Consider the following 15,274-nt stretch of genomic DNA (forward strand, 5'->3'; position numbering starts at 1 on the left):
CCAAGGGGTATCTATAGAAGATGGTGTGATTAGAGTGGTTGATTTCCTCTTTTTCCATTCGCCCTTAATTTAGAATTGTCAGTGAAATGAAATGACGGAAAGTTGTTGTTGTGTTGTGAATGCGCGAAAATACTAGTTTTATTTACTTGTCATACATTCCATTCTTCTATCTCTTTAACTTGACAGTTGTAATTTAAAAAATGTTGTTCTTACATAAATAGATTCGCCTTGGTAGCATCTCTGCAAAATCGTAATTTCGCCTTTTCCGTGAAAACGTCTGCCATAGCCAAACGTCTGTCAGCTATTCGCTTTAACTTCACTTAGCATAAATGCTGATAAAAAATATTTATATAAAAATAAAATAATCTCCTCTTTAGTTTCTCTTCACAAATATCCTAAAAAGTGATAAATATTTTTTTCTTGTTTTTAATTTTTAACCTTTTTTTTAATTTTGGGTAATTTGATTTTTTTACTAAAACATAGACTTTTATTGTTTAAGAAAATTGAATAATATCGCTCTGTAAGAATTTGGTATAAACATTTACGGCAAAGTGCATTTTTCCCATAGAAATTCAGTGGTGCATTTCAAAGCGTTGGCGGCATAGGTAAAATACAGGGTCAGTATGAAGTGTTACCTATTCAAAACACCATACTTTTTTTGTGTGAAATTTTTATTGGTTTTTATTGATTTCAAACACAAAATTGTTAAAAAATGATTACAATTTTAACATATATTCACTTTAGCTCGATATGACCACCTTTTGCCTTGACTATAGCCTTCAAACGGTCAAAAAATGAGTTGCATGCTGCACGAATGTGATCTTGAGGTATTTTACCCATTCTCGTATAATCGCTTTTTTCAGCGCATTCATACTGGCATATTTTTTAGTCCTCACCTTGGTCTCCAAAACGGACCAGATGGATTTGCGTCTGGCGAATTCGAAAGCCATTGTGTGGACGAAATGAAATGTGGCACATGATTTTTTAACCATTCTTGGTTCACACGAGCTTAATGAGACGGTGCCGAGTCCTGCTGGAACGTTCATGGTCTACGACCGAAATGTTTGCGTATCCACGGCTCTAAAGCAGCTTCTAAAACATTTTGACGATAATAAGTCGCATTCACTTTGACACCAGGCTCGATAAAAACGATTGGAGAGCGTCCATCAGCGGCCACTGCGGCCCAAACCATTACTTGCGATGGGAAATTGCTTCGAGTGGCCATATGTAGGGTCAAATTCTCGTATGAGCGTGCGGTCAAGTAAACACGATCGTTTTGAGTATTTATGAACTGCTTAATTGGGAAATTTTTTTCGTCAGAAAACACAATGTTAGGAAATTCGCCACGTTCGTGCAAATGCAACAACTCCTTTGCTTTTTCTCACCCACCTTTTTTTTTGGGGTGAAAGATCGTGTGCTTTTTGGAACTTGTAAGCCTTGACCTTGAGCTCATTTTTCAATATGCGTCGAATGCTGTCTTGCGATATTTTCAGTTCTTTGGCCATTTTTCTTCCACTTCGACGTGGATTTCGGCTACAGAAAAAGTTGCCAAAAATCAGCCTAATTTTCGAGCCACTTGAAACTTGCACTTTGCTATAACAAAATTCAATGAACTGTGGAACTGCATACTTAAAACTTTTGAAGAAGTGTTCAGTGAAAAGTTAGAAAGTTTTATGAAAATTTGCCAAATTTTTATACAAACTATAGTTTCGGCCGCCGTAGCCGAATGGGTTCGTGCGTGATTACCATTCGGAATTCACAGAGAGGTCGTTGGTTCGAATCTCGGTGAAAGAAAAATTAATAAAAACATTTTTCTAATAGCGGTCGCCCCTCGGCAGGCAATGGCAAACCTCCGAGTGTATTTCTGCCATGAAAAAGCTCCTCATAAAAATATCTGCCGTTCGGAGTCGGCTTGAAACTGTAAGTCCCCCCATTTGTGGAACAACATCAAGACGCACACCACAAATAGGAGGAGGAGCTCGGCCAAATACCTAACAGAAGTGTACGCGCCAATCATTTATTTTTTATTATTTTTTTTTTTTTTTATAGTTTAAAAAAATAGTTTGAATTAAAAAAATAAATAAATAAATAGTCAAAACTTGTCAAAATGTGGTATACACTTCCTTTTGACCCTGACTGTATACGATTATATGTTCATATGTAGGCGACCCATTTTCAGGGGGAAGCAGAAAGTAAAAAGGAATTTTTTTGGACCATCCTAATATAAGTACATATAAATGTATTGCGCTATCAAGAGATGATTGACGATTTTTTTATGGCCGGGATTGGATAGTATTGATCTGGACAACGTTTATTTTCAACAAGATGGCACTACGTGCCACATAAGCAACGAAACCATTGATCTTTCGCGGGAAAAGTTTCCGGACCGTGTTATCTCTCGACGAGGTGGTCACAATTGGCCGCCGAGCTCATGGGATTTAACACCTTGTGACTTTTTTCTTTGGGGTCACGTGAAAGAGAAGGTGTACGCCAATAGTCCAGGGCCGATTCAAGACCTAAAAGATGGAGTTCGTGAGGGTATCGAGGACATAGGGCAGCCACTTTACAATTCGGTTATGGAAAATTTCTTGAAAAAGATATTGTCCTGTAAGCGTGGTCGTGGTGGTCATTTACCTGATGTTATTTCTCACTATTAACGGCATACCTTCCTCTTTATAATGAAATGAACATCCGATCATTTATATTAAAAAAAAAGCATTTTTCTTTGAATATCAAAATATCAGCTCTTATTGTAACACCCTATATATATGTACCTATTTTCAACGTAAATTACATAACTAAGGTGGAACAAAATGAGTCATCCATTGAATAACTGTTTTATACTATTAAATAAGAAGAATGCATTTGAGTGCGAAATATTTCTTTTCACGCGCTCCATTGCTTGTCTGTTTGTATACCGCAGCTGTCAAATATGACTGACTTACTAAGCCATTTGCAAAAATTATAAATCTACGGATAGGGTGACTAATTTTGCGTCCCATTGTATAATTGAAAAAGTTTTCCTTTGTGGAATAAGCGGAAAACAGCAGATAATGTAATATTTTTGCGATGTTAGCACTTTTATGTGCGCCACTGTACTTACTACTTACACTTATATGCCTCTTATCTACAGCCTAAAGTTTGTTTGCGATTTTTCTAATATAACACTCGCGTTGATTGTTTCTCGGAATTGCTTTACGCATACTCGAAATAGTGCCGTACGTTTTATAAGTCACTTTCTTCTCTGAAATGCTCTTCAACTTAATTATTCAAATATGCCAGTACTTGTGGGGATGGTATTGTGCAGTACATTTATGCTGACTGTAATACGTACATGAATAACCTTTTAAATTCAACGAATCGCTTTTCAATCCTTTTCAAATGTACTTATACGCGTTGGTACACCAAAGGAACTCCTCACAAAAACTCACCAAGATCGAACTTGAGAAACCATCCTTCGTAAAAACTGTGCCTATTGAGCTGCTGAGTTTTGATGCAGTCTACATACACACACATACACGTATTTCCTTTTAGAATAAATACAAGTTTTCGATCTATCAGTGCCATCTCATTAAAAAGCGGCGTAAAGCATGACCAACTACAAGTAGATCTCTCGCTATCAGCAGCTGTGTTACGCTTTCAAGTAAGTAATAAAAAAAATAAAAAAGTATTTGACGTTGGTTAGCTGTTGGCTAAAATTAAGTGGGCGTGTGCAAGTTAATTGCACGAAATGCCTGCGAGTCAGTCACGCACGCACTCATATAATGGCACAGCACACACGCGCGCAACCCTATTATCGGCAATGCAGCTCAATCATAAAAAATACAAACAAATGCCGCAGATAAAATAAATCGTATGAAAAACACGCGCGCGCCAATAATAAAAATATATGTACGTACATATGTACATACTCGTATAATAAGAAAATAAAGAAAAAATGTATAAAAAAAAATTTATAAAATCACACAATTACATCTACTCGCGCAGGTATGCATGTGTGAGCGTATGTATTTGCTATGTAAGGCGTAAGTATATACATACATACATACTTGTCAATGAATGATACGAATGAAGAGAAAAAAACGAAAAAGTACAAAAGAATTTGTTGTCGTCATTTGCGATACGCAGATATCAATAAACCGCCAAGTGGGCAGAAAGAAGTAGCAACCCTGCAGGGAAAAGCTGAACTAACATGGAAAAGTTGTAGCTCAAATATTGGTATTTAATAGAAGAAATCATACTAGTTCGATATTGACTAGAATAATGCCAGTAGTAAGATGATTAAATTATCTGCAAATTAGTTGATTTTTATTTTTTTTTTAACAAGAAAGTTTAAGACTCGTCTATGGACCCATCATTGCATAGCTTATACGAGGGGTGCCTTTTATGTGTCGGGATTTGGCAACCCTGGTGTTGCAATCTGGCAACTGACAGCTGTATCGCAAATTTTGACATTTTTTGGCTTTTACGTACTCAGAACGTTTTGAAATACCAGCGCTATTTGTGTTGTTTACAGTAACTTAAAAGATTCATCTCGGTCCAAAAATGGAATTAAATCGTGCACATTTTCGTGCGATTATTTTTTACAACTTTCGACGTGGATTAACTTAGCAACATTGCATGGATGAACTTAATTCATTGTTTGGCGATGAAGCTCCATCAAGGACCAGTGTTTATCGATGATATGGTGAATTCAATCGTGGTCGTAGTTCACTCCAAGACGAATTTCGTGAAGGTCGTCCAAAATCAGTTGTTGTTCCGAAAACCATTGATGCTGTGCGCGAACTGATATTGCAAGATCGTCATGTGACCTATCGTGAGATTGAGACAATCTTAGGCATTAGTGGGACCAGCATACATTCAATATTGCATAAACATTTGACTGTCAAAAAAATTTGTTCGCGTTGGATCCCACACAATTTGTCAAAATTTGTCAATCGCTCAAAAAAAGGCTCGTGTCGATTGGTTGAAGGAAATGCTCAAAAAATACGATCGCGGGCTTCAAAACAAGTCTATGACATCGTGACAGGTGGTGAATCATGGATTTACGCGTATGAGCCCGAAAGTAAACAGCAGTCGACTGTATGGGTGTTTCAAGATGAGCCAAATCCAACAAAAGTTGTTCGCGCACGAAGCATTTCCAAGCAAATGGTCGCCTGTTTTTTCGGAAAAACTGGACATGTCGCAACCGTACCACTAGAACAACGCAGAACAGTGAATTCTGAGTGGTACACAACCATTTGTTTGCCAGTTGTCTTCCAAGAAATTAGGAAAACTCAGGAGAATATTTTGAAAAACAATAAAGTTATTTTCGATGATTAAAATTTGCTTTTGTTCTCTAATCCCGACATATAAAAGGCACCCCTCGTAAGTAGATATTGAGGAGTACATTTATTTGAAAAAATGATAATGGTGTTCTAGACTTGTCAATATATAGTGTACACTTTGTTATGACGTTGACTGTATATGCAAAAAAAGTACGCGAACTACACACTGGAGTAAATTTCACCCAATCACTTTTTTATATCTGCATAAATTCGGTGCGCACCAACTACTGAAGATGCATGAATTAAAAATCGGCGTTCCTAAAACCCTAAATTCCTATATATCCAGATGTTAGAAATAAACAAACTACAACCCATCAAACCTTTTGTGCAGTGACTCATTGCCCAGTGTGTCTACCGAAGGCTAATATCGAGAAACGTGATTGGGAGACAAAAACTCAAGTTTATTGAATTTTTTTTACCACACTTTGGATGGAAGAATGCGTCCTTCCAATAATCTGGCCAATATGCACAAATGCATAAAAGTTTTTTATATGCATATGGAGGAAATGCGAAATACCCTCAAGGAAAAAGATTATAAAAAAATTCATGGGATTTTCCAGCTACTTCAAATTTGCACTTTATTGCACTAAAATTCAATAAGCTATGCAATTGCATATATAAGAATGAATGAATGAAGACTATAATTAACATCCATACAATTGGGATACAAAGTTTGTAGAATTTTCTTTGTTTGTTTCTTTTTCGTGTAAAATTTAAAAATAATATTTATAAATAGATTTTGTTAGTCAATGAGACTTTTGCAAGTAAAAGGCAAAATAATAAAATAAAAATAACCAAAACTGTTTAAAATGTTGATGTGCTATCATTGCGGGGAGTATGCGGACTTTTTCTGCCGAGTGTATCGCCAGCGCGCGATCGTTGGCGAAGTGTGTTTGTGGCGTGTGCGTATGGCGCGCTAAGCGGATAGGCTGGTTTGTTGGCTAGATGAGGCGATGACACCTATTATATGTCGCTGCTTCGACGAGCTTGGCTAGAGGGGATTGTATTGAAAGCAGCGCGTGTGATAAGCCTACACTTGAGTGCAAACAATTTATCGCTTAGTTGGCACTGCTGCTACATACATCCATATAAATTCATATATTAAATGTTGTTTTTGCTGCTATCTCCTCCAATTCAACGTAGGTCGTACATAAATATGCAATTTCATGGAACAACGATTTTTCAGACTTGGGGCGCACTTCACAATTCACATTTCGCATTTCGAATTTTCTTTGTCATCTTTCAGCTACTAAAATCTACTGCGAACACTTAACGCGGCATGTTCGCTGTTTCGGATGGGTAATAAAAGAAAAGGGATTCAGGATGCGAGATTTACGATACTGTCAGCACCAGTTAACCACCACCTCCTGTCAACCACAGCTGTACGGGCAGAAAGGGGGGAACAATTTCAGACAATATAAATTTCAAGTGTACCCACCGCGTCTAAAACTTATCGAGTTTTATCAGCATCAAGCTGAAACTTCTGGCTGTTCGTTGGGCGCATTTGAGCGTATGCGTATGCGTCTCATGAACATCCAGCCTGTGAAATTACCAGGAGGCAGGCGGTATTTTTTTAAATTTATTTTTTTGAAATATTGGCCATTGACTGTTGGCTTCTCGACTCGTGAAAAAGACTAAATATAAAAATTCATTCTACTAAATGTAATAGCAGACGCTTACCTACACGTGCCGTATTTTTGTTTACACTCTGCCTACCTACATATTATATATACGAATATATTTACTTTCGGATTTGCATTGTTTTGCTTCTGCTGGTTGGCTTGTTATGTGCCACATTTTTTGTTTAGCTACTGGCCTTGTGTGTGAGTGTTTGTGAAAAGATTTGTTTTCATTAGTTGTTTCGTTTGTTGTTTCTTCATCTAAAATTTACAATTGTTTTTGGTTGTTTATAGGATTTTTATTGGTTTGCTTTAGTTAAATGTGTTGAGGTGTGCGAAGGGCGTCAGTTTGGGTGCACACGTGTGAGAATTTTTTATATACAAAAAAACTCGTTAAGAGAGGTGGAGCTTTATTTGTGTATATAAAAAGCATGAATAACGTGTAACCGCCCACTTTTTATTGCATGAGTAAATGTCTCATCTAATCAATACAATGAACTTGAATAACCGAGCCGATAAACTATTCCTATTCTTGAAGTGACGCTTTAACCCCTTTTTCTACACAAATGACAAAAATACATTTGCTAACTAGGTTCGATACTACGGCAAGGCTTAACTAAAAATTCACTACCTACAGAAAGTAATCTTTAAATGTATTTATAAGCCATATTAAGAGGCAAAGTGAGCTTCATTAATCAAGTCGATAATGATGAAATCACTAATCGAGGATAGTTCCATATGTAGAAGTCCACGCAAGTGGGGAAAGTTACTGATCGCCATTCACTTGGTAGTGGCCAGGACGATTCTTCCACATATTCAAGCAGCTCAGATCTTCCGGGATTAGCCCACGTATCCTCTGGGTAGCTTCCGAACACCCGTTAGGGAACGAGCTAACGTAAGAAGGCGAAGCATCCCAGGATAGCTGGTTGTGCGCTGGGCTTGGGACCCGCCACTTAAAAATCCCCCCCAAAGAAAATATCAATTCGATAAACTATTTTTAATTTTAAAGTTCACTTTTCGTCTTTCAATAACCTTACCAGAACAAAAATTTGTGATGTGGAATCAGCGGTATAAAGTGTACAAAAATGTTGCTGACTTTTCCGAGCGCGGCTTGAAGCGAGTCACGACAAAAAAGAAGGATAAAGTGATCGTGAAACTTTATAAGCGGGACCCTTCTTTGTGACTACGCCAAGCACGATCATTTCTTGCTAAAAAGGGAATAGATGTGAGTATCAACACCGTCGAACGTCGACTGAAGGAGGTGAACATATCCTACCGTCCCACACTACCAAAACCACTGCTCTCAGAAAAATACATTGAGAAACAACAAAACAAGAAAATGGCGTCACTGAAGGCCAGTCCATTCCCAGTCTCCAGCCACCAACCCCATTGAAAATATGTGGGGAACAGTGGAAACAAATCTTGCCGGATGGCCAGTCCATGATTTAAAGCAACTTGTGCGCCAAGATCTAGTCCTGTTTGTCGACGAGCTACGCAGAAAAGCTGGTTCAAAGCAAGAAGAAGATGCCAGGCTATACTCAACAACAATGAAGACATTAAATTACACATTTTTCTAAATTATTGTCAATATGTTCTCGGCAGATTTATAGAAAAATTAGTGCCCATATTTAAAAGTTAATAACTCTTTTTCTTGTGTATCTCGTCGTATTTTGTCTCGTTCTGTATCGAGCTCGCCGATGGTAGCATTTTCTGGCAACCAACTCTTGCCATTTTATTTTAATGTCTACTTTAACACTTTCTTAAATGGTGATGTTTATTTATCAATTGCCACACTCCATCTGCATACTTGTACCAGTCACCTTGGGTCTTCCTTCACGACAGCCCGTCTTCTGAATATTACGGGGTGTGACGATGCAAGCTGGCTCAACGGACCTGTGGGCATCCCGTCACTGTCAGTAGATGTAGAGTACCATGGCTCTTACAATAGTCTTCAAAGGTGTGTGATGTGAGAGCTGCATCTCTGTCGTTCATAACACGCCTCGAAGTTCCAAAACAGACAGGCAGTCTCTTCAGTCGTTTAACTACTGCTCAGCGACTTTAGTGGAATAAAGTCATATGGATTTAGAAAACGTATACCGGGATATAGTTTTATGCTTCCTTTGTTACTTTCGTTGGTTTCAAGTGGTCGTGATGGAAGGTAGCAATGGGTTTGCCTTCTTTATGGTCGGACTTTACTTTGTTGCACCCTTCGCACCCTTGTTGAAAGTTCGAAAGGGCTTGTCTTCTTTATTAAGAGGATTTAGGACATTTTTCTCACTAAGTTCGAATAGTCGTAATTGATGTACATAGAAGTCCTCGCAGTTCGCCTTGTTCAGCATTAAAGAATTACTCTTATTCAGTAGTTGTGTAGATGCGATTGTTCCAATCATGAGTTAAACGAGACTTCCAGCATAAAGCAGGGTACTTTGCCCAAGCAATTGACATGTCGCATTTTATCGTCCAACCGGATACTATTATTACATCTTGCTTCTTCTTCATTATCTTTGCGATTATATTGCCAAACGTTTGCCTTCCTATCTCTTCGAAATCCATTTTGCCATTTATTTCTGTCCCACTAATCAGTCTAGATTCGTGTTATTTTTCGATGAATGTTGATTGATGTATTTTGTTGTTGTAACAGTAGAAAAAAATTCCCGTGGTGTGACAGTTTTCATCTGAATGTAAATCTGGTTCGTTTCTATAAAGTAAAACTAACAGTCTCTTCAGCTGCCATGTTTTCACGAGGGTAAGAAGTTGACACCTCAGCACTTTCTTCCTCATCTGTACTGAGATTATTAATCATGGATAGGAGTCGGTTGAGGAATTTTCTTATTAGCACTTCTTCATTATTCTATCTCCTTTGTAACTCCCCTTTTTTCTTCCATTTATTGTGTTTACTCTGTGCCTCATTGGAGGGTTTCATATTCACCGGCTCTCATGAACTTGCCCATCTCTTTCGGTAGCATCAATTTAACCTAACCTAAGGTGATGACCGCTGCAGCCGAAAGGGTTGGTGCGTGATTACCGTTCGAGAGTGCATAGGTTCGAATCTTCGTGCTTGAAACAGCAAAATAATAGAAAAAGTTGCTTCTAATAGCGTTCGCCACTCGGCAGGCAATGGCACACCTCTGAGTGTATTTAGCCATGAAAAGGCTCGTCCTAAAAAACCATCCGCTGTTCGAAGTTGGCTTGAAACTGTAGGTCCCTCCATTTGTGGAATAACATCAAGACTCATGCCACAAATAGGTGGAGAAGCTCGGCCGAACATCTAACAGAGGTGTACACGCCAATTATTTATTTATTTACCTAATTTCGTTTTTATTTGAAGTGGTTGCGAAGAAACACGCTCAAATGTCAAACCAATGGACTCAAAAAGAAAAGATTTATGGCAGAATAAAAATAAAGGTATGTGCGAGAAATAAGTAGAAGTTGAGAAACGAGCAAATAGAAAGTTAACCAAAAACACACGCTTACCTAAATTATTTTTATTTTATACAGAACAGTTATTTTATTAACCAGTTTCGCTGTCGACATACATATCTAGTTTGCCAACAAACGGTCAAAGACAAAAAAGAAAACCAAAAGTCAAGCAATGCCGATGAGTCATGTCTGACTGATCCGCCTCATAACGAGCGTGTAAATTGCGATTCCTAAGGCATCTGCATGGTGTGTTCAGCTATTCCTTTTCAACTGACATTTGAGTCGCGCACGAGCGCATTATTTCAAAAATTTTTAATTTACCATTTCATAAGCGTACGCACATAAATCGTGCACAGGCACGTGTACGTCACAGTTGTGTGAAATGTTAGATGTTGAATGGTTGACTTGGCGGTTGAACGCATGACAGATTTTGTGATTGACTGACTATGAGGTGTCGCAAATGGATATATGGGGGAGGGAGTGCGCAGACGAAGTAAGGAAAATTTTGCTGCTGTAATGTCATGCGGAGCGCATAAAAAACTAAAGCAATGAATTTTGTTTAATCTTCATATTTTAATTAAACTTTTTCTATATTAAATCTCATTCCTCTCCTCTTTACAGGCTCACCGTAACCACAAGCAAGAACAAGCAAGAAGAGTAGGCAACAAAAATAAAATCAACATTTAAACCAACCCACTAAGATTACGTATCAGCTACCATGGCGCCCACAATCTGTTCGGAAAAGAAACCACGTCAAATACGCACCAATCTAAAGGAAATACGCCGTCAGCCAAATACAGCATCCGCGTTAATGTCATCAGCGACGTTGGTGACGGCGGCAGCGGGCAGTAGTGGCGGTAGCACCTCGGCAGTGATAAATGGCAATGGCAACGCGCCCGTTGCATCGAGTATTATTAACTATGGTAAGTTGAGCTAAAGAATTTTACGTGCGTGCATGTGCTTGTGTGTTTGTATATCCTTTAGTCGAAGGTGGTCTCTCTGAAGTAGCTTCTCTACCAGTTTGCTTTGTTGGAGAAGTATTTCGTATATCGTCTTTCTTTCAATACTACCAAATAGTATTCTTAGCCAGGCCTTGCCTAGCTAGAAGTTAATACCTCTTCATTGGTATTGCACCAGTTACTGAACTACTCAGTCTCTGCATCAGTTGTTGAACCAGTTCATAATAAAAGTTAAAAGACAATTTTTTTAGTCATATTTGTGACGAAAATCACCAGTTTCGGTAGAGTTGAAAAAGTAAAAAAAAAAAATAAAATATTATACATAAAGTTTCTAAAAATATTTTGTTATGAATTAAAATATTACACAAAATTTTTTGTGTATACATTTTTTGTTAAATGATAAATTTTGCCGTTTTTCTGCGTGAACTGTTGACTGGTATCCTGAAAAAATAGTCAGCCAATTGAGTTTAAACTGCCAAGATAAGTTTGTCTTCAAGCTTAGAAGGAAAAGTGGCCGATATATATCTCTAAATAATATTTGTAGCTCGTTTTGACTCAATTTCAAAACATATATGTAGGTATTCCTTGCACGATCGGAAACATTTTATTCCAAACTGACTCAATAGGTGGCGCTGAGGTCGAGATATTCCTAAAAATCGCACATATAGTTTCAGTTGGCTCAAAGTAAAAAAATTGTATTAGCTACACAAAGAGAAATATTGGTTTTTAAATGTGACTAGACAGATGGCGTTGAGGTCGAGATATTTCTAAAAATTGTATTTATTTAAATAAAAAAAAAAATAAAAAATAAAACCAGATTCCGATAATAGATTCTTTTAGGGCTCCAAGATAAAAATACCAGTGTAGCGCCGAATTGAAAGTTAACGTTTGAACTTTCTTTTAGTGGGGCAGGGGGTCAAAGTTTTCACTCATGCACATCTTTTTGGTCAATCGGCATAAAAAACTATGTCATTCTTACATTTTACGCACATTTTTTTAGAACATTTCAATCCTCCAACTGCTCATTAGATGGGCCTTTTTGTCTTTTTTGCAGGAAAGTGCCTAAAATACTTGTAACAGCGGAATATAATGGCTTAAAATGTGCCACAAAAATATTTGGCATAGAGTTTTACTACAAGGCGCTTAATACAGCAAAGTTCAAAATTCAACTCAAACGCCAGAAATAAGCCGAAATTGAAAATGTGTATGGTAACTTTCCTATATTGCAATTTTTAAATTTCGATTGAATTGTCTTTTTAAAAATAGATGCCAGAACATGGAAGGAAAAAACAATGTCTCTATTACTCTCCAACTACTTTGAATTTAAAAATAGTCATATTAAACTCTCATCACCTGAGGCTGACACTGAGAGCTGAAGAATTAAAACTTCAATATTTTAAAATTCTATTTAATCTGAAAGTAAACGAAAGCATTTTCGAATAATTTGTTTTAAATATTACTATATAAAACCTTGGCCATTTGGCAACTGGTATAATTCAAGTCACTTTAGAACTAGTATGACTTCCGCTACCAAATACTAGTGCATGAACTGTCATGTCTACTGCATAGTTTGATTTCACACCGCAGGATACCTACATATTTCTGTGTGTACATGGGCGTTACATCAAAGCTGTTAATTTCAAATCTAGTGCGCACGCGGCACCCCTTGGCGTATACGTAACATACACGCGGACGGCACATCGTATGCCAGCGCATTTTAATCGAATTTTATATAAGCGCATATGTATGAGTGTGTGCGTATCTGTTTTACGTTGTAACGAAACTTAAAAGCAAAAGTCACCGTACGGGTGTGCGTGTAAGGTAAAGCAGCAAATATTTAAATTTCATTTACTAGACATTTGAGTATGATTTGAAATCAGAGCACTTCCTTAAATATAAAGCATTTTAAAGTGATTTGAAACTGACGTGAGAATAACTGACTTATTCATTTGCCAAAAATGAAATTCCGTAAATCAACTTGAAGATTATTTATCGTAGTATCGAGTAGATTATTTTTGTACTAAACTTTAAGTGTTAGAGCAATAATACTGAAAGGAATACGACTAACATAAAAATTCGGAAGTTGAAAATTTGTTGTTAAATCATTTTCAAGTGAAAGCAATCTTTGAATTGGCTTGAACTGAAACGAATTAACTTAAAAGCATATTTGAAGTCTTAATTTTCTTGAAAAATATTTTTTTGTTCATCAACATCTATGGTATTTTGCCTCCATCAAAGTAATACTCCATCCAGATATAAATACTTCGATAAACCTGTATCAGGGATTTTTTCAATCCTCGGAGCCACCTCGGCATTCTTTTGAGCTTTTCCCGCGATGCGGTCTTTATTTCCTCAATCGTGTAAAATTTATATTCTCTTATGGGTATTTTCCATTTTGCGAACAGGAAAAAGTCACTGGGAGCCAAGTTCAGATAAATAAGGTAATTGAGACATGTATGTGTATTGGTGTTGGTTCGGCTAATAAAATTACGAGCAAAAATGAAATTTGTTGTCTCAGTTCATAAAGCCCTGCCGGTGCGGTATAGTCAGCGATCATCTAATATAACTCACATAACGGTAGGCCCAGGAAATATGTTCTTTCGCCGGATTGGGTCCAGAGAGAGGGGGGTTGGCTTACGAGGACACATGTCCATATTGATAATGTCGGCCACGATTCTGGATAAGTAGGAGTTGTATCTGCTACAATATCCAGAACGTAATTGAGCTAGAGGCAACTGAAGTTCTTCGTCTGGGTAGTGGCTGAACTTCGATGACAGCATTCGGGGGTCGGGAGTTTAGGAAGGTAGTCAGAACCTGCTGATGAATGTCATTTAACGTCTGTCTGTACACTCTGCGATCCACTATTTGTAGTCGTATTTGGCCCTGGATCTCGTCAGTATTGTCGATGAGATATCTTTCGACTCGCCTGGGAGTTGGCTCAGGCTCTAGCAAATGCCTGCAGAGGTGCTTGCTATGGTAACAACCCAGCGGGAATTGCTTGCTGAGCAGCTTCCTCTTCTTCATTGGCGCGATAACCGCTTAACGCGATTTTGGCCGAGTTTAACAAGGCGCGCCAGTTATTTCTTTCTCTTACTAACCTGCGCTAGTTAGGCACACCAAGTGGACATACCAGTGAAGCCAAGTCTTTCTTCACCTGATCTTTCCAACGTAGAGGAGGCCTTTCTTTTTCTCTGCTACAATGGCACATATCCTTCTAGTTAAATAATCTTTCGACAAGAACGCACGATGTATCTTATCATTTAATCGAAGAATATTGTGAGAAAAACCTCTACATTTGTCCAAACTTGATGTGCTTTTTTCGATATTGGCTCCCTTGGTCGCTTCCTTTGGGGTGATTGGCTTTGGTTGCGACGTGCCAATTTTATATTCATCTTTCGCCATCAGTTATAACCCATTGGAGTAAATTTTCCTCATTGTTGACGTTAGCAACCACTTCTGAGCGATATTCATGTAAAGGTTCATTTTGACACAATCAGAAGAAAATTAAAGCTCGCTAAAAATAAGCCGGAAATGCTCATATGCCTACATGCCACTTTCTAGTTATTGCGGAATTCTAACCACTACTGTCGATTAGCAACCCCAGCAACTCCACTACACTTGATTCTGGTAGTCGTTGTAAATATCTCGGCCGAATACAACCAGAAGGGAGGCATGTATGAATGCTCAGACCAGCCCAACACCATCCGAGGCTTGTTGATGGAACTAGGTCTGTATGAGGTATTGGAAAGAGTGGAGGTCACGAAATTTTTTAAGTGCACACCTCTATTCACAGCCATACATTTTACTGCAACTGTGCTTGTTGAGAAACTTAAAGGGTGAGATGGCGGCATTCGTTTCGTAACAGTGCTGCGCTTACAGCAAGCAAATGTATTCGTCGAAACCCCACCATCTCGCTCGCTGCGCTCACCTCTCTACACTCTTGTCCGCA

General features: G+C 38.0%; 1 protein-coding gene across 4 annotated transcripts in view; it reads left to right on the forward strand.

Annotated features, from left to right (window-relative positions):
- Window positions 1–15,274, forward strand: part of LOC128869647 (GATA zinc finger domain-containing protein 8) — a 93,728-nt gene that overhangs the window by 49,526 nt on the left and 28,928 nt on the right. For 2 of the 4 annotated variants that reach the window (XM_054112229.1, XM_054112220.1), the window contains exon 2: window positions 10,988–11,289. In XM_054112229.1, the coding sequence (XP_053968204.1) occupies window positions 11,085–11,289 (205 nt within the window). In that variant the 5' untranslated portion in view covers window positions 10,988–11,084. Of the gene's footprint in view, window positions 1–2,780; window positions 3,644–9,466; window positions 10,860–10,987; window positions 11,290–15,274 lie in introns of those variants that run through there. The other 2 variants (XM_054112242.1, XM_054112234.1) reach the window with 2 other exon arrangements.

The sequence above is a fragment of the Anastrepha ludens genome, chromosome 2, assembly GCF_028408465.1.
Source record: "Anastrepha ludens isolate Willacy chromosome 2, idAnaLude1.1, whole genome shotgun sequence".
NCBI lineage: Eukaryota > Metazoa > Arthropoda > Insecta > Diptera > Tephritidae > Anastrepha > Anastrepha ludens.